The sequence below is a fragment of the Caretta caretta genome, chromosome 25, assembly GCF_965140235.1.
Source record: "Caretta caretta isolate rCarCar2 chromosome 25, rCarCar1.hap1, whole genome shotgun sequence".
Lineage (NCBI taxonomy): Eukaryota > Metazoa > Chordata > Testudines > Cheloniidae > Caretta > Caretta caretta.
This window is the reverse complement of record NC_134230.1, coordinates 4070208-4092334: the sequence shown is the minus strand read 5'-3', so window position 1 is coordinate 4092334 and position 22127 is coordinate 4070208. Positions and strand designations below refer to the sequence as shown.

Sequence of the window (22127 nt, the reverse complement as noted above, 5' to 3'; positions counted from 1 at the left end):
TGGCTGGAGGGGTACGATGCGGTGGGGGCAGCTCGGGTGTTGGCTGGAGGGGTACGGCCACGGTGGGGGCAGCGTGGGTGTTGGCTGGAGGGGTACGGTGCGGTGTGGGTGTTGGCTGTAGGGGTACCGTGCGGTGCGGTGTGGGTGTTGGCTGGAGGGGTGCGGTGGGGGCTGCGCGGGTGTTGGCTGGAGGGGTACAGAGCGGTGTGGGTGTTGGCTGGAGGGGTACGGTGCGGTGGGGTGTTGACTGGACGGGTAGGCCGCGGTGGGGGCAGCGCAGGTGTTGGCTGGAGGGGTACGGTCGCGGTGGGGGTAGCGTGGGTGTTGGCTGGAGGGGTGCGGTGCGGTGTGGGTGTTGGCTGGAGGGGTACGGTGCGGTGGGGGCAGCGCGGGTGTTGGCTGGAGGGGTACGGTGCGGTGTGGGTGTTGGCTGGAGGGGTACGATGCGGTGGGGGCAGCGCGGGTGTTGGCTGGAGGGGTACGGCCACGGTGGGGGCAGCGTGGGTGTTGGCTGGAGGGGTACGGTGCGGTGTGGGTGTTGGCTGGAGGGGTACGGTGCGGTGTGGGTGTTGGCTGGAGGGGTGCGGTGGGGGCAGCGCGGGTGTTGGCTGGAGGGGTACGGTGCGGTGGGGGCAGCGCGGGTGTTGGCTGGAGGGGTACGGTGCGGTGGGGGCAGCGCGGGTGTTGGCTGGAGGGGTACGGTGCGGTGTCGGTGTTGGCTGGAGGGGTACGGTGCGGTGCAGTGTGGGTGTTGGCTGGAGGGGTGCGGTGGGGGCAGCGCGGGTTTTGGCTGGAGGGGTGCGGTGGGGGCAGTGTGGGTGTTGGCTGGAGGGGTACGGTGCGGTGTGGGTGTTGGCTGGAGGGGTACGGTGCGGTGTGGGTGTTGGCTGGAGGGGTGCGGTGGGGGCAGCGCGGGTGTTGGCTGGAGGGGTGCGGTGGGGGCAGTGTGGGTGTTGGCTGGAGGGGTACGGTGCGGTGTGGGTGTTGGCTGGAGAGGTACGGTGCGGTGTGGGTGTTGGCTGGAGGGGTACGGTGCAGCGTGGCTGTTGGCTGGAGGGGTACGGTGCGGTGTGGGTGTTGGCTGGAGGGGTAGGCCGTGGTGGGGGCAGCGTGGGTGTTGGCTGGAGGGGTACGGTCGCGGTGGGGGCAGCGTGGGTGTTGGCTGGAGGGGTGTGGTGCGGTGTGGGTGTTGGCTGGAGGGGTACGGTGCGGTGTGGGTGTTGGCTGGAGGGGTACGGTGCGGTGCGGTGTGGGTGTTGGCTGGAGGGGTACGGTGCGGTGTGGGTGTTGGCTGGAGGGGTACGATGCGGTGGGGGCAGCGCGGGTGTTGGCTGGAGGGGTACGGCCACGGTGGGGGCAGCATGGGTGTTGGCTGGAGGGGTACGGTGCGGTGTGGGTGTTGGCTGGAGGGGTACCGTGCGGTGCGGTGTGGGTGTTGGCTGGAGGGGTGCGGTGGGGGCTGCGCGGGTGTTGGCTGGAGGGGTACGGAGCGGTGTGGGTGTTGGCTGGAGGGGTACGGTGCGGTGGGGTGTTGACTGGACGGGTAGGCCGCGGTGGGGGCAGCGCAGGTGTTGGCTGGAGGGGTACGGTCGCGGTGGGGGCAGCGTGGGTGTTGGCTGGAGGGGTGCGGTGCGGTGTGGGTGTTGGCTGGAGGGGTACGGTGCGGTGGGGGCAGCGCGGGTGTTGGCTGGAGGGGTACGGTGCGGTGTGGGTGTTGGCTGGAGGGGTACGATGCGGTGGGGGCAGCGCGGGTGTTGGCTGGAGGGGTACGGCCACGGTGGGGGCAGCGTGGGTGTTGGCTGGAGGGGTACGGTGCGGTGTGGGTGTTGGCTGGAGGGGTACGGTGCGGTGTGGGTGTTGGCTGGAGGGGTGCGGTGGGGGCAGCGCGGGTGTTGGCTGGAGGGGTACGGTGCGGTGGGGGCAGCGCGGGTGTTGGCTGGAGGGGTACGGTGCGGTGGGGGCAGCGCGGGTGTTGGCTGGAGGGGTACGGTGTGGTGTCGGTGTTGGCTGGAGGGGTACGGTGCGGTTCAGTGTGGGTGTTGGCTGGAGGGGTGCGGTGGGGGCAGCGCGGGTTTTGGCTGGAGGGGTGCGGTGGGGGCAGTGTGGGTGTTGGCTGGAGGGGTACGGTGCGGTGTGGGTGTTGGCTGGAGGGGTGCGGTGGGGGCAGCGCGGGTGTTGGCTGGAGGGGTGCGGTGGGGGCAGTGTGGGTGTTGGCTGGAGGGGTACGGTGCGGTGTGGGTGTTGGCTGGAGAGGTACGGTGCGGTGTGGGTGTTGGCTGGAGGGGTACGGTGCAGCGTGGCTGTTGGCTGGAGGGGTACGGTGCGGTGTGGGTGTTGGCTGGAGGGGTACGGTGCGGTGGGGTGTTGACTGGACGGGTAGGCCGTGGTGGGGGCAGCGTGGGTGTTGGCTGGGGGGGTGCAGTGCGGTGTGGGTGTTGGCTGGAGGGGTGCAGTGCGGTGGGGGCAGCGCGGGTGTTGGCTGGAGGGGTACGGTGCGGTGTGGGTGTTGGCTGGAGGGGTACGACGCGGTGGGCGCAGCGCGGGTGTTGGCTGGAGGGGTACGGCCACGGTGGGGGCAGCGTGGGTGTTGGCTGGAGGGGTACGGTGCGGTGCAGTGTGGGTGTTGGCTGGAGGGGTGCGGTGGGGGCAGCGCGGGTGTTGGCTGGAGGGTTACGGCCACGGTGGGGGCAGCGTGGGTGTTGGCTGGAGGGGTACGGTGCGGTGTGGGTGTTGGCTGGAGGGGTACGGTGCGGTGTGGGTGTTGGCTGGACGGGTAGGCCGCGGTGGGGGCAGCGCGGGTGTTGGCTGGAGGGGTACGGTGCGGTGGGGGCAGCGCGGGTGTTGGCTGGAGGGGTACGGTGCGGTGGGGGCAGCGCGGGTGTTGGCTGGAGGGGTACGGTGCGGTGTGGGTTTTGGCTGGAGGGGTACGGTGCGGTGTGGGTGTTGGCTGGAGGGGTATGGTGCGGTGCGGGTGTTGGCTGGAGGGGTGCGGTGGGGGCAGCTTGGGTGTTGGCTGGAGGGGTACGGTACGGTGGGGGCAGCGCGGGTGTTGGCTGGAGGGGTACGGTGCGGTGTGGGTGTTGGCTGGAGGGGTACGGTGCGGTGGGGGCAGCGCGGGTGTTGGCTGGAGGGGTTCGGCCACGGTGGGGGCAGCGTGGGTGTTGGCTGGAGGGGTACGGTGCGGTGTGGGTGTTGGCTGGAGGGGTACGGTGCGGTGTGGGTGTTGGCTGGAGGGGTGCGGTTGAGGCAGCGCGGGTGTTGGCTGGAGGGGTACGGTGCGGTGTGGGTGTTGGCTGGAGGGGTACGATGCGGTGGGGGCAGCGCGGGTGTTGGCTGGAGGGGTACGGTGCGGTGCAGTGTGGGTGTTGGCTGGAGGGGTACGGTGCGGTGCGGTGTGGGTGTTGGCTGGAGGGGTACGATGCGGTGGGGGCAGCGCGGGTGTTGGCTGGAGGGGTACGGTGCGGTGCAGTGTGGGTGTTGGCTGGAGGGGTACGGTGCGGTGCGGTGTGGGTGTTGGCTGGAGGGGTACGGTGCGGTGTAGTGTGGGTGTTGGCTGGAGGGGTACGTGCGGTGCCGTGTGGGTGTTGGCTGGAGGGGTGCGGTGGGGGCAGCGCGGGTGTTGGCTGGAGGGGTGCGGTGTGGTGGGGGCAGCGCGGGTGTTGGCTGGAGGGGTACGGTGCGGTGTGGGTGTTGGCTGGAGGGGTACGATGCGGTGGGGGCAGCGCGGGTGTTGGCTGGAGGGGTACGGTGCGGTGTGGGTGTTGGCTGGAGGGGTGCGGTGCGGTGGGGGCAGCGCGGGTGTTGGCTGGAGGGGTACGGTGCGGTGTGGGTGTTGGCTGGAGGGGTACGATGCGGTGGGGGCAGCGCAGGTGTTGGCTGGAGGGGTACGGTGCGGTGTGGGTGTTGGCTGGAGGGGTGCGGTGCGGTGGGGGCAGCGCGGGTGTTGGCTGGAGGGGTACGGTGCGGTGTGGGTGTTGGCTGGAGGGGTACGGTGCGGTGGGGTGTTGACTGGACGGGTAGGCCGCGGTGGGGGCAGCACGGGTGTTGGCTGGAGGGGTACGGTCGCGGTGGGGGCAGCGTGGGTGTTGGCTGGAGGGGTGCGGTGCGGTGGGGGCAGCGCGGGTGTTGGCTGGAGGGGTACGGCCACGGTGGGGGCAGCGTGGGTGTTGGCTGGAGGGGTACGGTGCGGTGTGGGTGTTGGCTGGAGGGGTACCGTGCGGTGCGGTGTGGGTGTTGGCTGGAGGGGTGCGGTGGGGGCTGCGCGGGTGTTGGCTGGAGGGGTACGGAGCGGTGTGGGTGTTGGCTGGAGGGGTACGGTGCGGTGGGGTGTTGACTGGACGGGTAGGCCGCGGTGGGGGCAGCGCAGGTGGTGGCTGGAGGGGTACGGTCGCGGTGGGGGCAGCGTGGGTGTTGGCTGGAGGGGTGCGGTGCGGTGTGGGTGTTGGCTGGAGGGGTACGGTGCGGTGGGGGCAGCGCGGGTGTTGGCTGGAGGGGTACGGTGCGGTGTGGGTGTTGGCTGGAGGGGTACGATGCGGTGGGGGCAGCGCGGGTGTTGGCTGGAGGGGTACGGCCACGGTGGGGGCAGCGTGGGTGTTGGCTGGAGGGGTACGGTGCGGTGTGGGTGTTGGCTGGAGGGGTACGGTGCGGTGTGGGTGTTGGCTGGAGGGGTGCGGTGGGGGCAGCGCGGGTGTTGGCTGGAGGGGTGCGGTGGGGGCAGTGTGGGTGTTGGCTGGAGGGGTACGGTGCGGTGTGGGTGTTGGCTGGAGAGGTACGGTGCGGTGTGGGTGTTGGCTGGAGGGGTACGGTGCAGCGTGGCTGTTGGCTGGAGGGGTACGGTGCGGTGTGGGTGTTGGCTGGAGGGGTAGGCCGTGGTGGGGGCAGCGTGGGTGTTGGCTGGAGGGGTACGGTCGCGGTGGGGGCAGCGTGGGTGTTGGCTGGAGGGGTGTGGTGCGGTGTGGGTGTTGGCTGGAGGGGTACGGTGCGGTGTGGGTGTTGGCTGGAGGGGTACGGTGCGGTGCGGTGTGGGTGTTGGCTGGAGGGGTACGGTGCGGTGTGGGTGTTGGCTGGAGGGGTACGATGCGGTGGGGGCAGCGCGGGTGTTGGCTGGAGGGGTACGGCCACGGTGGGGGCAGCATGGGTGTTGGCTGGAGGGGTACGGTGCGGTGTGGGTGTTGGCTGGAGGGGTACCGTGCGGTGCGGTGTGGGTGTTGGCTGGAGGGGTGCGGTGGGGGCTGCGCGGGTGTTGGCTGGAGGGGTACGGAGCGGTGTGGGTGTTGGCTGGAGGGGTACGGTGCGGTGGGGTGTTGACTGGACGGGTAGGCCGCGGTGGGGGCAGCGCAGGTGTTGGCTGGAGGGGTACGGTCGCGGTGGGGGCAGCGTGGGTGTTGGCTGGAGGGGTGCGGTGCGGTGTGGGTGTTGGCTGGAGGGGTACGGTGCGGTGGGGGCAGCGCGGGTGTTGGCTGGAGGGGTACGGTGCGGTGTGGGTGTTGGCTGGAGGGGTACGATGCGGTGGGGGCAGCGCGGGTGTTGGCTGGAGGGGTACGGCCACGGTGGGGGCAGCGTGGGTGTTGGCTGGAGGGGTACGGTGCGGTGTGGGTGTTGGCTGGAGGGGTACGGTGCGGTGTGGGTGTTGGCTGGAGGGGTGCGGTGGGGGCAGCGCGGGTGTTGGCTGGAGGGGTACGGTGCGGTGGGGGCAGCGCGGGTGTTGGCTGGAGGGGTACGGTGCGGTGGGGGCAGCGCGGGTGTTGGCTGGAGGGGTGCGGTGGGGGCAGTGTGGGTGTTGGCTGGAGGGGTACGGTGCGGTGTGGGTGTTGGCTGGAGAGGTACGGTGCGGTGTGGGTGTTGGCTGGAGGGGTACGGTGCAGCGTGGCTGTTGGCTGGAGGGGTACGGTGCGGTGTGGGTGTTGGCTGGAGGGGTACGGTGCGGTGGGGTGTTGACTGGACGGGTAGGCCGTGGTGGGGGCAGCGTGGGTGTTGGCTGGAGGGGTGCAGTGCGGTGTGGGTGTTGGCTGGAGGGGTGCAGTGCGGTGGGGGCAGCGCGGGTGTTGGCTGGAGGGGTACGGTGCGGTGTGGGTGTTGGCTGGAGGGGTACGACGCGGTGGGGGCAGCGCGGGTGTTGGCTGGAGGGGTACGGCCACGGTGGGGGCAGCGTGGGTGTTGGCTGGAGGGGTACGGTGCGGTGTGGGTGTTGGCTGGAGGGGTACGGTGCGGTGCAGTGTGGGTGTTGGCTGGAGGGGTGCGGTGGGGGCAGCGCGGGTGTTGGCTGGAGGGTTACGGCCACGGTGGGGGCAGCGTGGGTGTTGGCTGGAGGGGTACGGTGCGGTGTGGGTGTTGGCTGGAGGGGTACGGTGCGGTGTGGGTGTTGGCTGGACGGGTAGGCCGCGGTGGGGGCAGCGCGGGTGTTGGCTGGAGGGGTACGGTGCGGTGGGGGCAGCGCGGGTCTTGGCTGGAGGGGTACGGTGCGGTGTGGGTTTTGGCTGGAGGGGTACGGTGCGGTGTGGGTGTTGGCTGGAGGGGTATGGTGCGGTGCGGGTGTTGGCTGGAGGGGTGCGGTGGGGGCAGCTTGGGTGTTGGCTGGAGGGGTACGGTACGGTGGGGGCAGCGCGGGTGTTGGCTGGAGGGGTACGGTGCGGTGTGGGTGTTGGCTGGAGGGGTACGGTGCGGTGGGGGCAGCGCGGGTGTTGGCTGGAGGGGTTCGGCCACGGTGGGGGCAGCGTGGGTGTTGGCTGGAGGGGTACGGTGCGGTGTGGGTGTTGGCTGGAGGGGTACGGTGCGGTGTGGGTGTTGGCTGGAGGGGTGCGGTTGGGGCAGCGCGGGTGTTGGCTGGAGGGGTACGGTGCGGTGTGGGTGTTGGCTGGAGGGGTACGATGCGGTGGGGGCAGCGCGGGTGTTGGCTGGAGGGGTACGGTGCGGTGCAGTGTGGGTGTTGGCTGGAGGGGTGCGGTGCGGTGTGGGTGTTGGCTGGAGGGGTACGATGCGGTGGGGGCAGCGCGGGTGTTGGCTGGAGGGGTACGGTGCGGTGCAGTGTGGGTGTTGGCTGGAGGGGTACGGTGCGGTGCGGTGTGGGTGTTGGCTGGAGGGGTACGGAGCGGTGCGGTGTGGGTGTTGGGTGGAGGGGTACGGTGTGGTGCGGTGTGGGTGTTGGCTGGAGGGGTACGGTGCGGTGCGGTGTGGGTGTTGGCTGGAGGGTGCGGTGGGGGCAGCGCGGGTGTTGGCTGGAGGGGTGCGGTGTGGTGGGGGCAGCGCGGGTGTTGGCTGGAGGGGTACGGTGCGGTGTGGGTGTTGGCTGGAGGGGTACGATGCGGTGGGGGCAGCGCGGGTGTTGGCTGGAGGGGTACGGTGCGGTGTGGGTGTTGGCTGGAGGGGTGCGGTGCGGTGGGGGCAGCGCGGGTGTTGGCTGGAGGGGTACGGTGCGGTGTGGGTGTTGGCTGGAGGGGTACGATGCGGTGGGGGCAGCGCAGGTGTTGGCTGGAGGGGTACGGTGCGGTGTGGGTGTTGGCTGGAGGGGTGCGGTGCGGTGGGGGCAGCGCGGGTGTTGGCTGGAGGGGTACGGTGCGGTGTGGGTGTTGGCTGGAGGGGTACGGTGCGGTGGGGTGTTGACTGGACGGGTAGGCCGCGGTGGGGGCAGCACGGGTGTTGGCTGGAGGGGTACGGTCGCGGTGGGGGCAGCGTGGGTGTTGGCTGGAGGGGTGCGGTGCGGTGGGGGCAGCGCGGGTGTTGGCTGGAGGGGTACGGCCACGGTGGGGGCAGCGTGGGTGTTGGCTGGAGGGGTACGGTGCGGTGTGGGTGTTGGCTGGAGGGGTACCGTGCGGTGCGGTGTGGGTGTTGGCTGGAGGGGTGCGGTGGGGGCTGCGCGGGTGTTGGCTGGAGGGGTACGGAGCCGTGTGGGTGTTGGCTGGAGGGGTACGGTGCGGTGGGGTGTTGACTGGACGGGTAGGCCGCGGTGGGGGCAGCGCAGGTGTTGGCTGGAGGGGTACGGTCGCGGTGGGGGCAGCGTGGGTGTTGGCTGGAGGGGTGCGGTGCGGTGTGGGTGTTGGCTGGAGGGGTACGGTGCGGTGGGGGCAGCGCGGGTGTTGGCTGGAGGGGTACGGTGCGGTGTGGGTGTTGGCTGGAGGGGTACGATGCGGTGGGGGCAGCGCGGGTGTTGGCTGGAGGGGTACGGCCACGGTGGGGGCAGCGTGGGTGTTGGCTGGAGGGGTACGGTGCGGTGTGGGTGTTGGCTGGAGGGGTGCGGTGGGGGCAGCGCGGGTGTTGGCTGGAGGGGTACGGTGCGGTGGGGGCAGCGCGGGTGTTGGCTGGAGGGGTACGGTGCGGTGGGGGCAGCGCGGGTGTTGGCTGGAGGGGTACGGTGCGGTGTCGGTGTTGGCTGGAGGGGTACGGTGCGGTGCAGTGTGGGTGTTGGCTGGAGGGGTGCGGTGGGGGCAGCGCGGGTTTTGGCTGGAGGGGTGCGGTGGGGGCAGTGTGGGTGTTGGCTGGAGGGGTACGGTGCGGTGTGGGTGTTGGCTGGAGGGGTACGGTGCGGTGTGGGTGTTGGCTGGAGGGGTGCGGTGCGATGCGGTGGGGGCAGCGCGGGTGTTGGCTGGAGGGGTGCGGTGGGGGCAGTGTGGGTGTTGGCTGGAGGGGTACGGTGCGGTGTGGGTGTTGGCTGGAGAGGTACGGTGCGGTGTGGGTGTTGGCTGGAGGGGTACGGTGCAGCGTGGCTGTTGGCTGGAGGGGTACGGTGCGGTGTGGGTGTTGGCTGGAGGGGTAGGCCGTGGTGGGGGCAGCGTGGGTGTTGGCTGGAGGGGTACGGTGCGGTGGGGTGTTGACTGGACGGGTAGGCCGTGGTGGGGGCAGCGTGGGTGTTGGCTGGAGGGGTATGGTCGCGGTGGGGGCAGCGTGGGTGTTGGCTGGAGGGGTGTGGTGCGGTGTGGGTGTTGGCTGGAGGGGTACGGTGCGGTGTGGGTGTTGGCTGGAGGGGTACGGTGCGGTGCGGTGTGGGTGTTGGCTGGAGGGGTACGGTGCGGTGTGGGTGTTGGCTGGAGGGGTACGATGCGGTGGGGGCAGCGCGGGTGTTGGCTGGAGGGGTACGGCCACGGTGGGGGCAGCATGGGTGTTGGCTGGAGGGGTACGGTGCGGTGTGGGTGTTGGCTGGAGGGGTACCGTGCGGTGCGGTGTGGGTGTTGGCTGGAGGGGTGCGGTGGGGGCTGCGCGGGTGTTGGCTGGAGGGGTACGGAGCGGTGTGGGTGTTGGCTGGAGGGGTACGGTGCGGTGGGGTGTTGACTGGACGGGTAGGCCGCGGTGGGGGCAGCGCAGGTGTTGGCTGGAGGGGTACGGTCGCGGTGGGGGCAGCGTGGGTGTTGGCTGGAGGGGTGCGGTGCGGTGTGGGTGTTGGCTGGAGGGGTACGGTGCGGTGGGGGCAGCGCGGGTGTTGGCTGGAGGGGTACGGTGCGGTGTGGGTGTTGGCTGGAGGGGTACGATGCGGTGGGGGCAGCGCGGGTGTTGGCTGGAGGGGTACGGCCACGGTGGGGGCAGCGTGGGTGTTGGCTGGAGGGGTACGGTGCGGTGTGGGTGTTGGCTGGAGGGGTGCGGTGGGGGCAGCGCGGGTGTTGGCTGGAGGGGTACGGTGCGGTGGGGGCAGCGCGGGTGTTGGCTGGAGGGGTACGGTGCGGTGGGGGCAGCGCGGGTGTTGGCTGGAGGGGTACGGTGCGGTGTCGGTGTTGGCTGGAGGGGTACGGTGCGGTGCAGTGTGGGTGTTGGCTGGAGGGGTGCGGTGGGGGCAGCGCGGGTTTTGGCTGGAGGGGTGCGGTGGGGGCAGTGTGGGTGTTGGCTGGAGGGGTACGGTGCGGTGTGGGTGTTGGCTGGAGGGGTACGGTGCGGTGTGGGTGTTGGCTGGAGGGGTGCGGTGGGGGCAGCGCGGGTGTTGGCTGGAGGGGTGCGGTGGGGGCAGTGTGGGTGTTGGCTGGAGGGGTACGGTGCGGTGTGGGTGTTGGCTGGAGGGGTACGGTGCGGTGTGGGTGTTGGCTGGAGGGGTACGGTGCGGTGGGGTGTTGACTGGACGGGTAGGCCGCGGTGGGGGCAGCGCGGGTGTTGGCTGGAGGGATACGGTACGGTGGGGGCAGCGCGGGTGTTGGCTGGAGGGGTACGGTGCGGTGTGGGTGTTGGCTGGAGGGGTACGGTGCGGTGGGGGCAGCGCGGGTGTTGGCTGGAGGGGTACGGCCATGGTGGGGGTAGCGTGGGTGTTGGCTGGAGGGGTACGGTGCGGTGTGGGTATTGGCTGGAGGGGTATGGTGCAGTGTGGGTGTTGGCTGGAGGGGTACGGTGCGGTGCGGTGTGGGTGTTGGCTGGAGGGGTGCGGTGGGGGCAGCGCGGGTGTTGGCTGGAGGGGTACGGTGCGGTGGGGGCAGCGCGGGTGTTGGCTGGAGGGGTACGATGCGGTGGGGGCAGCGCGTGTGTTGGCTGGAGGGGTACGATGCGGTGGGGGCAGCGCGGGTGTTGGCTGGAAGGGTACGGTGCGGTGTGGGTGTTGGCTGGAGAGGTACGGTGCGGTGTGGGTGTTGGCTGGAGGGGTACAGTGCGGTGTGGGTGTTGGCTGGAGGGGTACGGTGTGGTGGGGTGTTGACTGGACGGGTAGGCCGCGGTGGGGGCAGCGCGGGTGTTGGCTGGAGGGGTACGGTCGCGGTGGGGGCAGCGCGGGTGTTGGCTGGAGGGGTACGGTGCGGTGGGGGCAGCGCGGGTGTTGGCTGGAGGGGTACGGTGCGGTGGGGGCAGCGCGGGTGTTGGCTGGAGGGGTACGGTGCAGTGTGGGTGTTGGCTGGAGGGGTACGGTGCGGTGCGGTGTGGGTGTTGGCTGGAGGGGTGCGGTGGGGGCAGCGCGGGTGTTGGCTGGAGGGGTACGGTACGGTGTGGGTGTTGGCTGGAGGGGTGCGGTGCGGTGGGGGCAGCGCGGGTGTTGGCTGGAGGGGTACGGTGCGGTGGGGGCAGCGCGGGTGTTGGCTGGAGGGGTACGGTGCGGTGTGGGTGTTGGCTGGAGGGGTACGGTGCGGTGTGGGTGTTGGCTGGAGGGGTACGGTGCGGTGGGGTGTTGACTGGACGGGTAGGCCGCGGTGGGGGCAGCGCGGGTGTTGGCTGGAGGGGTACGGTACGGTGGGGGCAGCGCGGGTGTTGGCTGGAGGGGTACGGTGCGGTGTGGGTGTTGGCTGGAGGGGTACGGTGCGGTGGGGGCAGCGCGGGTGTTGGCTGGAGGGGTACGGCCATGGTGGGGGTAGCGTGGGTGTTGGCTGGAGGGGTACGGTGCGGTGTGGGTATTGGCTGGAGGGGTATGGTGCAGTGTGGGTGTTGGCTGGAGGGGTACGGTGCGGTGCGGTGTGGGTGTTGGCTGGAGGGGTGCGGTGGGGGCAGCGCGGGTGTTGGCTGGAGGGGTACGGTGCGGTGGGGGCAGCGCGGGTGTTGGCTGGAGGGGTACGATGCGGTGGGGGCAGCGCGGGTGTTGGCTGGAGGGGTACGGTTCGGTGTGGGTGTTGGCTGGAGGGGTACGGTGCGGTGCGGTGTGGGTGTTGGCTGGAGGGGTGCGGTGGGGGCAGCGCGGGTGTTGGCTGGAGGGGTATGGTGCGGTGTGGGTGTTGGCTGGAGGGGTACGGTGCGGTGCGGTGTGGGTGTTGGCTGGAGGGGTGCGGTGGGGGCAGCGCGGGTGTTGGCTGGAGGGGTACGGTACGGTGCGGTGTGGGTGTTGGCTGGAGGGGTACGGTGCGGTGCAGTGTGGGTGTTGGCTGGAGGGGTACGGTGCGGTGCAGTGTGGGTGTTGGCTGGAGGGGTGCGGTGGGGGCAGCGCGGGTGTTGGCTGGAGGGGTGCGGTGTGGTGGGGGCAGCGCGGGTGTTGGCTGGAGGGGTGCGGTGCGGTGTGGGTGTTGGCTGGAGGGGTGCGGTGCGGTGGGGGCAGCGCGGGTGTTGGCTGGAGGGGTACGGTGCGGTGTGGGTGTTGGCTGGAGGGGTACGATGCGGTGGGGGCAGCGCGGGTGTTGGCTGGAGGGGTACGGTGCGGTGTGGGTGTTGGCTGGAGGGGTGCGGTGCGGTGGGGGCAGCGCGGGTGTTGGCTGGAGGGGTGCGGTGCGGTGGGGGCAGCGCGGGTGTTGGCTGGAGGGGTACGGTGCGGTGGGGGCAGCGCGGGTGTTGGCTGGAGGGGTGCGGTGGGGGCAGCGCGGGTGTTGGCTGGAGGGGTACGGTGCGGTGTGGGTGTTGGCTGGAGGGGTACGGTGCGGTGTGGGTGTTGGCTGGAGGGGTACGGTGCGGTGGGGTGTTGACTGGACGGGTAGGCCGCGGTGGGGGCAGCGCGGGTGTTGGCTGGAGGGGTACGGTCGCGGTGGGGGCAGCGTGGGTGTTGGCTGGAGGGGTGCGGTGCGGTGTGGGTGTTGGCTGGAGGGCTGCGGTGCGGTGGGGGCAGCGCGGGTGTTGGCTGGAGGGGTACGATGCGGTGGGGGCAGCGCGGGTGTTGGCTGGAGGGGTATGGCCATGGTGGGGGCAGCGTGGGTGTTGGCTGGAGGGGTACGGTGCGGTGTGGGTGTTGGCTGGAGGGGTACGGTGCGGTGTGGGTGTTGGCTGGAGGGGTGCGGTGCGGTGGGGGCAGCGCGGGTGTTGGCTGGAGGGGTACGGTGCGGTGTGGGTGTTGGCTGGAGGGGTACGGTGCAGCGTGGCTGTTGGCTGGAGGGGTACGGTGCGGTGTGGGTGTTGGCTGGAGGGGTAGGCCGTGGTGGGGGCAGCGTGGGTGTTGGCTGGAGGGGTACGGTGCGGTGGGGTGTTGACTGGACGGGTAGGCCGTGGTGGGGGCAGCGTGGGTGTTGGCTGGAGGGGTATGGTCGCGGTGGGGGCAGCGTGGGTGTTGGCTGGAGGGGTGTGGTGCGGTGTGGGTGTTGGCTGGAGGGGTACGGTGCGGTGTGGGTGTTGGCTGGAGGGGTACGGTGCGGTGCGGTGTGGGTGTTGGCTGGAGGGGTACGGTGCGGTGTGGGTGTTGGCTGGAGGGGTACGATGCGGTGGGGGCAGCGCGGGTGTTGGCTGGAGGGGTACGGCCACGGTGGGGGCAGCATGGGTGTTGGCTGGAGGGGTACGGTGCGGTGTGGGTGTTGGCTGGAGGGGTACCGTGCGGTGCGGTGTGGGTGTTGGCTGGAGGGGTGCGGTGGGGGCTGCGCGGGTGTTGGCTGGAGGGGTACGGAGCGGTGTGGGTGTTGGCTGGAGGGGTACGGTGCGGTGGGGTGTTGACTGGACGGGTAGGCCGCGGTGGGGGCAGCGCAGGTGTTGGCTGGAGGGGTACGGTCGCGGTGGGGGCAGCGTGGGTGTTGGCTGGAGGGGTGCGGTGCGGTGTGGGTGTTGGCTGGAGGGGTACGGTGCGGTGGGGGCAGCGCGGGTGTTGGCTGGAGGGGTACGGTGCGGTGTGGGTGTTGGCTGGAGGGGTACGATGCGGTGGGGGCAGCGCGGGTGTTGGCTGGAGGGGTACGGCCACGGTGGGGGCAGCGTGGGTGTTGGCTGGAGGGGTACGGTGCGGTGTGGGTGTTGGCTGGAGGGGTGCGGTGGGGGCAGCGCGGGTGTTGGCTGGAGGGGTACGGTGCGGTGGGGGCAGCGCGGGTGTTGGCTGGAGGGGTACGGTGCGGTGGGGGCAGCGCGGGTGTTGGCTGGAGGGGTACGGTGCGGTGTCGGTGTTGGCTGGAGGGGTACGGTGCGGTGCAGTGTGGGTGTTGGCTGGAGGGGTGCGGTGGGGGCAGCGCGGGTTTTGGCTGGAGGGGTGCGGTGGGGGCAGTGTGGGTGTTGGCTGGAGGGGTACGGTGCGGTGTGGGTGTTGGCTGGAGGGGTACGGTGCGGTGTGGGTGTTGGCTGGAGGGGTGCGGTGGGGGCAGCGCGGGTGTTGGCTGGAGGGGTGCGGTGGGGGCAGTGTGGGTGTTGGCTGGAGGGGTACGGTGCGGTGTGGGTGTTGGCTGGAGGGGTACGGTGCGGTGTGGGTGTTGGCTGGAGGGGTACGGTGCGGTGGGGTGTTGACTGGACGGGTAGGCCGCGGTGGGGGCAGCGCGGGTGTTGGCTGGAGGGGTACGGTACGGTGGGGGCAGCGCGGGTGTTGGCTGGAGGGGTACGGTGCGGTGTGGGTGTTGGCTGGAGGGGTACGGTGCGGTGGGGGCAGCGCGGGTGTTGGCTGGAGGGGTACGGCCATGGTGGGGGTAGCGTGGGTGTTGGCTGGAGGGGTACGGTGCGGTGTGGGTATTGGCTGGAGGGGTATGGTGCAGTGTGGGTGTTGGCTGGAGGGGTACGGTGCGGTGCGGTGTGGGTGTTGGCTGGAGGGGTGCGGTGGGGGCAGCGCGGGTGTTGGCTGGAGGGGTACGGTGCGGTGGGGGCAGCGCGGGTGTTGGCTGGAGGGGTACGATGCGGTGGGGGCAGCGCGTGTGTTGGCTGGAGGGGTACGATGCGGTGGGGGCAGCGCGGGTGTTGGCTGGAGGGGTACGGTGCGGTGTGGGTGTTGGCTGGAGAGGTACGGTGCGGTGTGGGTGTTGGCTGGAGGGGTACAGTGCGGTGTGGGTGTTGGCTGGAGGGGTACGGTGTGGTGGGGTGTTGACTGGACGGGTAGGCCGCGGTGGGGGCAGCGCGGGTGTTGGCTGGAGGGGTACGGTCGCGGTGGGGGCAGCGCGGGTGTTGGCTGGAGGGGTACGGTGCGGTGGGGGCAGCGCGGGTGTTGGCTGGAGGGGTACGGTGCAGTGTGGGTGTTGGCTGGAGGGGTACGGTGCGGTGCGGTGTGGGTGTTGGCTGGAGGGGTGCGGTGGGGGCAGCGCGGGTGTTGGCTGGAGGGGTACGGTACGGTGTGGGTGTTGGCTGGAGGGGTGCGGTGCGGTGGGGGCAGCGCGGGTGTTGGCTGGAGGGGTACGGTGCGGTGGGGGCAGCGCGGGTGTTGGCTGGAGGGGTACGGTGCGGTGTGGGTGTTGGCTGGAGGGGTACGGTGCGGTGTGGGTGTTGGCTGGAGGGGTACGGTGCGGTGGGGTGTTGACTGGACGGGTAGGCCGCGGTGGGGGCAGCGCGGGTGTTGGCTGGAGGGGTACGGTACGGTGGGGGCAGCGCGGGTGTTGGCTGGAGGGGTACGGTGCGGTGTGGGTGTTGGCTGGAGGGGTACGGTGCGGTGGGGGCAGCGCGGGTGTTGGCTGGAGGGGTACGGCCATGGTGGGGGTAGCGTGGGTGTTGGCTGGAGGGGTACGGTGCGGTGTGGGTATTGGCTGGAGGGGTATGGTGCAGTGTGGGTGTTGGCTGGAGGGGTACGGTGCGGTGCGGTGTGGGTGTTGGCTGGAGGGGTGCGGTGGGGGCAGCGCGGGTGTTGGCTGGAGGGGTACGGTGCGGTGGGGGCAGCGCGGGTGTTGGCTGGAGGGGTACGATGCGGTGGGGGCAGCGCGGGTGTTGGCTGGAGGGGTACGGTTCGGTGTGGGTGTTGGCTGGAGGGGTACGGTGCGGTGCGGTGTGGGTGTTGGCTGGAGGGGTGCGGTGGGGGCAGCGCGGGTGTTGGCTGGAGGGGTATGGTGCGGTGTGGGTGTTGGCTGGAGGGGTACGGTGCGGTGCGGTGTGGGTGTTGGCTGGAGGGGTGCGGTGGGGGCAGCGCGGGTGTTGGCTGGAGGGGTACGGTACGGTGCGGTGTGGGTGTTGGCTGGAGGGGTACGGTGCGGTGGGGGCAGCGCGGGTGTTGGCTGGAGGGGTACGATGCGGTGGGGGCAGCGCGGGTGTTGGCTGGAGGGGTACGGTTCGGTGTGGGTGTTGGCTGGAGGGGTACGGTGCGGTGCGGTGTGGGTGTTGGCTGGAGGGGTGCGGTGGGGGCAGCGCGGGTGTTGGCTGGAGGGGTACGGTACGGTGCGGTGTGGGTGTTGGCTGGAGGGGTACGGTGCGGTGCAGTGTGGGTGTTGGCTGGAGGGGTACGGTGCGGTGCAGTGTGGGTGTTGGCTGGAGGGGTGCGGTGGGGGCAGCGCGGGTGTTGGCTGGAGGGGTGCGGTGTGGTGGGGGCAGCGCGGGTGTTGGCTGGAGGGGTGCGGTGCGGTGTGGGTGTTGGCTGGAGGGGTGCGGTGCGGTGGGGGCAGCGCGGGTGTTGGCTGGAGGGGTACGGTGCGGTGTGGGTGTTGGCTGGAGGGGTACGATGCGGTGGGGGCAGCGCGGGTGTTGGCTGGAGGGGTACGGTGCGGTGTGGGTGTTGGCTGGAGGGGTGCGGTGCGGTGGGGGCAGCGCGGGTGTTGGCTGGAGGGGTGCGGTGCGGTGGGGGCAGCGCGGGTGTTGGCTGGAGGGGTACGGTGCGGTGGGGGCAGCGCGGGTGTTGGCTGGAGGGGTGCGGTGGGGGCAGCGCGGGTGTTGGCTGGAGGGGTACGGTGCGGTGTGGGTGTTGGCTGGAGGGGTACGGTGCGGTGTGGGTGTTGGCTGGAGGGGTACGGTGCGGTGGGGTGTTGACTGGACGGGTAGGCCGCGGTGGGGGCAGCGCGGGTGTTGGCTGGAGGGGTACGGTCGCGGTGGGGGCAGCGTGGGTGTTGGCTGGAGGGGTGCGGTGCGGTGTGGGTGTTGGCTGGAGGGCTGCGGTGCGGTGGGGGCAGCGCGGGTGTTGGCTGGAGGGGTACGATGCGGTGGGGGCAGCGCGGGTGTTGGCTGGAGGGGTATGGCCATGGTGGGGGCAGCGTGGGTGTTGGCTGGAGGGGTACGGTGCGGTGTGGGTGTTGGCTGGAGGGGTACGGTGCGGTGTGGGTGTTGGCTGGAGGGGTGCGGTGCGGTGGGGGCAGCGCGGGTGTTGGCTGGAGGGGTACGGTGCGCTGTGGGTGTTGGCTGGAGGGGTACGGTGCGGTGCGGTGTGGGTGTTGGCTGGAGGGGTGCGGTGCGGTGGGGGCAGCGCGGGTGTTGGCTGTAGGGGTACGGTGCGGTGTGGGTGTTGGCTGGAGGGGTACGGTGCGGTGTGGGTGTTGGCTGGAGGGGTGCGGTGCGGTGGGGGCAGCGCGGGTGTTGGCTGGAGGGGTACGGTGCGGTGGGGGCAGCGCGGGTGTTGGCTGGAGGGGTACGGTGCGGTGTGGGTGTTGGCTGGAGGGGTACGGTGCGGTGTGGGTGTTGGCTGGAGGGGTGCGGTGGGGGCAGCGCGGGTGTTGGCTGGAGGGGTACGGTGCGGTGGGGGCAGCGCGGGTGTTGGCTGGAGGGGTACGGTGCGGTGGGGGCAGCGCGGGTGTTGGCTGGAGGGGTACGGTGCGGTGTCGGTGTTGGCTGGAGGGGTACGGTGCGGTGCAGTGTGGGTGTTGGCTGGAGGGGTGCGGTGGGGGCAGCGCGGGTTTTGGCTGGAGGGGTGCGGTGGGGGCAGTGTGGGTGTTGGCTGGAGGGGTACGGTGCGGTGTGGGTGTTGGCTGGAGGGGTACGGTGCGGTGTGGGTGTTGGCTGGAGGGGTGCGGTGGGGGCAGCGCGGGTGTTGGCTGGAGGGGTGCGGTGGGGGCAGTGTGGGTGTTGGCTGGAGGGGTACGGTGCGGTGTGGGTGTTGGCTGGAGAGGTACGGTGCGGTGTGGGTGTTGGCTGGAGGGGTACGGTGCAGCGTGGCTGTTGGCTGGAGGGGTACGGTGCGGTGTGGGTGTTGGCTGGAGGGGTACGGTGCGGTGGGGTGTTGACTGGACGGGTAGGCCGTGGTGGGGGCAGCGTGGGTGTTGGCTGGAGGGGTGCAGTGCGGTGTGGGTGTTGGCTGGAGGGGTGCAGTGCGGTGGGGGCAGCGCGGGTGTTGGCTGGAGGGGTACGGTGCGGTGTGGGTGTTGGCTGGAGGGGTACGACGCGGTGGGGGCAGCGCGGGTGTTGGCTGGAGGGGTACGGCCACGGTGGGGGCAGCGTGGGTGTTGGCTGGAGGGGTACGGTGCGGTGTGGGTGTTGGCTGGAGGGGTACGGTGCGGTGCAGTGTGGGTGTTGGCTGGAGGGGTGCGGTGGGGGCAGCGTGGGTGTTGGCTGGAGGGTTACGGCCACGGTGGGGGCAGCGTGGGTGTTGGCTGGAGGGGTACGGTGCGGTGTGGGTGTTGGCTGGAGGGGTACGGTGCGGTGTGGGTGTTGGCTGGACGGGTAGGCCGCGGTGGGGGCAGCGCGGGTGTTGGCTGGAGGGGTACTGTGCGGTGGGGGCAGCGCGGGTGTTGGCTGGAGGGGTACGGTGCGGTGGGGGCAGCGCGGGTGTTGGCTGGAGGGGTACGGTGCGGTGTGGGTTTTGGCTGGAGGGGTACGGTGCGGTGTGGGTGTTGGCTGGAGGGGTATGGTGCGGTGCGGGTGTTGGCTGGAGGGGTGCGGTGGGGGCAGTTTGGGTGTTGGCTGGAGGGGTACGGTACGGTGGGGGCAGCGCGGGTGTTGGCTGGAGGGGTACGGTGCGGTGTGGGTGTTGGCTGGAGGGGTACGGTGCGGTGGGGGCAGCGCGGGTGTTGGCTGGAGGGGTTCGGCCACGGTGGGGGCAGCGTGGGTGTTGGCTGGAGGGGTACGGTGCGGTGTGGGTGTTGGCTGGAGGGGTACGGTGCGGTGCGGTGTGGGTGTTGGCTGGAGGGGTGCGGTTGGGGCAGCGCGGGTGTTGGCTGGAGGGGTACGGTGCGGTGGGGGCAGCGCGTGTGTTGGCTGGAGGGGTACGATGCGGTGGGGGCAGCGCGGGTGTTGGCTGGAGGGGTACGGTGCGGTGTGGGTGTTGGCTGGAGAGGTACGGTGCGGTGTGGGTGTTGGCTGGAGGGGTACAGTGCGATGTGGGTGTTGGCTGGAGGGGTACGGTGTGGTGGGGTGTTGACTGGACGGGTAGGCCGCGGTGGGGGCAGCGCGGGTGTTGGCTGGAGGGGTACGGTCGCGGTGGGGGCAGCGCGGGTGTTGGCTGGAGGGGTACGGTGCGGTGGGGGCAGCGCGGGTGTTGGCTGGAGGGGTACGGTGCGGTGGGGGCAGCGCGGGTGTTGGCTGGAGGGGTACGGTGCAGTGTGGGTGTTGGCTGGAGGGGTACGGTGCGGTGCGGTGTGGGTGTTGGCTGGAGGGGTGCGGTGGGGGCAGCGCGGGTGTTGGCTGGAGGGGTACGGTACGGTGTGGGTGTTGGCTGGAGGGGTGCGGTGCGGTGGGGGCAGCGCGGGTGTTGGCTGGAGGGGTACGGTGCGGTGGGGGCAGCGCGGGTGTTGGCTGGAGGGGTACGGTGCGGTGTGGGTGTTGGCTGGAGGGGTACGGTGCGGTGTGGGTGTTGGCTGGAGGGGTACGGTGCGGTGGGGTGTTGACTGGACGGGTAGGCCGCGGTGGGGGCAGCGCGGGTGTTGGCTGGAGGGGTACGGTACGGTGGGGGCAGCGCGGGTGTTGGCTGGAGGGGTACGGTGCGGTGTGGGTGTTGGCTGGAGGGGTACGGTGCGGTGGGGGCAGCGCGGGTGTTGGCTGGAGGGGTACGGCCATGGTGGGGGTAGCGTGGGTGTTGGCTGGAGGGGTACGGTGCGGTGTGGGTATTGGCTGGAGGGGTATGGTGCAGTGTGGGTGTTGGCTGGAGGGGTACGGTGCGGTGCGGTGTGGGTGTTGGCTGGAGGGGTGCGGTGGGGGCAGCGCGGGTGTTGGCTGGAGGGGTACGGTGCGGTGGGGGCAGCGCGGGTGTTGGCTGGAGGGGTACGGTGCGGTGGGGGCAGCGCGGGTGTTGGCTGGAGGGGTACGATGCGGTGGGGGCAGCGCGGGTGTTGGCTGGAGGGGTACGGTTCGGTGTGGGTGTTGGCTGGAGGGGTACGGTGCGGTGCGGTGTGGGTGTTGGCTGGAGGGGTGCGGTGGGGGCAGCGCGGGTGTTGGCTGGAGGGGTATGGTGCGGTGTGGGTGTTGGCTGGAGGGGAACGGTGCGGTGCGGTGTGGGTGTTGGCTGGAGGGGTGCGGTGGGGGCAGCGCGGGTGTTGGCTGGAGGGGTACGGTACGGTGCGGTGTGGGTGTTGGCTGGAGGGGTACGGTGCGGTGGGGGCAGCGCGGGTGTTGGCTGGAGGGGTACGATGCGGTGGGGGCAGCGCGGGTGTTGGCTGGAGCGGTACGGTTCGGTGTGGGTGTTGGCTGGAGGGGTACGGTGCGGTGCGGTGTGGGTGTTGGCTGGAGGGGTGCGGTGGGGGCAGCGCGGGTGTTGGCTGGAGGGGTACGGTACGGTGCGGTGTGGGTGTTGGCTGGAGGGGTACGGTGCGGTGCAGTGTGGGTGTTGGCTGGAGGGGTACGGTGCCGTGCAGTGTGGGTGTTGGCTGGAGGGGTGCGGTGGGGGCAGCGCGGGTGTTGGCTGGAGGGGTGCGGTGTGGTGGGGGCAGCGCGGGTGTTGGCTGGAGGGGTGCGGTGCGGTGTGGGTGTTGGCTGGAGGGGTGCGGTGCGGTGGGGGCAGCGCGGGTGTTGGCTGGAGGGGTACGGTGCGGTGTGGGTGTTGGCTGGAGGGGTACGATGCGGTGGGGGCAGCGCGGGTGTTGGCTGGAGGGGTACGGTGCGGTGTGGGTGTTGGCTGGAGGGGTGCGGTGCGGTGGGGGCAGCGCGGGTGTTGGCTGGAGGGGTACGGTGCGGTGTGGGTGTTGGCTGGAGAGGTACGGTGCGGTGTGGGTGTTGGCTGGAGGGGTAGGCCGCGGTGGGGGCAGCGCGGGTGTTGGCTGGAGGGGTACGGTGCGGTGTGGGTGTTGGCTGGAGGGGTACGGTGCGGTGTGGGTGTTGGCTGGAGGGGTACGGTGCGGTGGGGTGTTGACTGGACGGGTAGGCCGCGGTGGGGGCAGCGCGGGTGTTGGCTGGAGGGGTACGGTCGCGGTGGGGGCAGCGTGGGTGTTGGCTGGAGGGGTGCGGTGCGGTGTGGGTGTTGGCTGGAGGGCTGCGGTGCGGTGGGGGCAGCGCGGGTGTTGGCTGGAGGGGTACGATGCGGTGGGGGCAGCGCGGGTGTTGGCTGGAGGGGTATGGCCATGGTGGGGGCAGCGTGGGTGTTGGCTGGAGGGGTACGGTGCGGTGTGGGTGTTGGCTGGAGGGGTACGGTGCGGTGTGGGTGTTGGCTGGAGGGGTGCGGTGCGGTGGGGGCAGCGCGGGTGTTGGCTGGAGGGGTACGGTGCGCTGTGGGTGTTGGCTGGAGGGGTACGGTGCGGTGCGGTGTGGGTGTTGGCTGGAGGGGTGCGGTGCGGTGGGGGCAGCGCGGGTGTTGGCTGGAGGGGTACGGTGCGGTGTGGGTGTTGGCTGGAGGGGTGCGGTGCGGTGGGGGCAGCGCGGGTGTTGGCTGGAGGGGTGCGGTGGGGGCAGCGTGGGTGTTGGCTGGAGGGGTGCGGTGTGGTGGGGGCAGCGCGGGTGTTGGCTGGAGGGGTACGGCCACGGTGGGGGCAGCGTGGGTGTTGGCTGGAGGGGTACGGTGTGGTGTGGGTGTTGGCTGGAGGGGTACGGTGCGGTGCAGTGTGGGTGTTGGCTGGAGGGGTGCGGTGGGGGCAGCGCGGGTGTTGGCTGGAGGGGTATGGTGCGGTGGGGGCAGCGCGGGTGTTGGCTGGAGGGGTACGGCCACGGTGGGGGCAGCGTGGGTGTTGGCTGGAGGGGTACGGTGTGGTGTGGGTGTTGGCTGGAGGGGTACGGTGCGGTGCAGTGTGGGTGTTGGCTGGAGGGGTGCGGTGGGGGCAGCGCGGGTGTTGGCTGGAGGGGTACGGTGCGGTGGGGGTAGCGCGGGTGTTGGCTGGAGGGGTAGGGCGCAAACAGTGGCCTGTTTGGAGCAGCGTGGCTCATGTAGTGGCTGGACGCACAGGGGGCCATGGCTTATCCTGTGTACAGCACAGTACCATCTGGGTTCCTGGGACCATACCTCCTTCCTTGGTGGCACCCCAACCTGTGATGAAACAGCGTGCCCCATCCCTGAAGATGTGGGAATTGTCCGGGAGGCAGATGGGCTTGATGGCACTGGTGAACCGCACAGCTGTGGCCATCTCCAGCAGTGCCACATCGTAGTCCAGTGTGTAGCCGTTGTAGAACGGGTGCTTGTAGATGCGGAAGATTTTCTCCACCCTCCCGTCCGTGCCACTCAGGAATGGCGTCCCCAGAATGCCCACCCACATCTTGGGGTCACTGTAGCTGCAAGGTGGGAGAGAGCAGTGGGGCTGTTTAGGAGGGGGCTCAGCACAGCCAGCAAACGGTCGCCTTCCTGCAGGCACTTCCTGCAGGCATACGCCATGGCAGCACTTGCTGAG

General features: G+C 70.9%; 1 protein-coding gene across 3 annotated transcripts in view; it reads right to left on the bottom strand.

The window, feature by feature from the left end:
- Positions 1-22127, bottom strand: part of TMPRSS9 (transmembrane serine protease 9) — a 121726-nt gene that overhangs the window by 23964 nt on the left and 75635 nt on the right. For all 3 annotated transcript variants that reach the window (XM_048831130.2, XM_075123188.1, XM_048831131.2), the window contains one exon: positions 21746-22011. In XM_048831130.2, coding sequence (XP_048687087.1) covers positions 21746-22011 — 266 coding nt within the window. The remainder of the gene's footprint in view (positions 1-21745; positions 22012-22127) is intronic.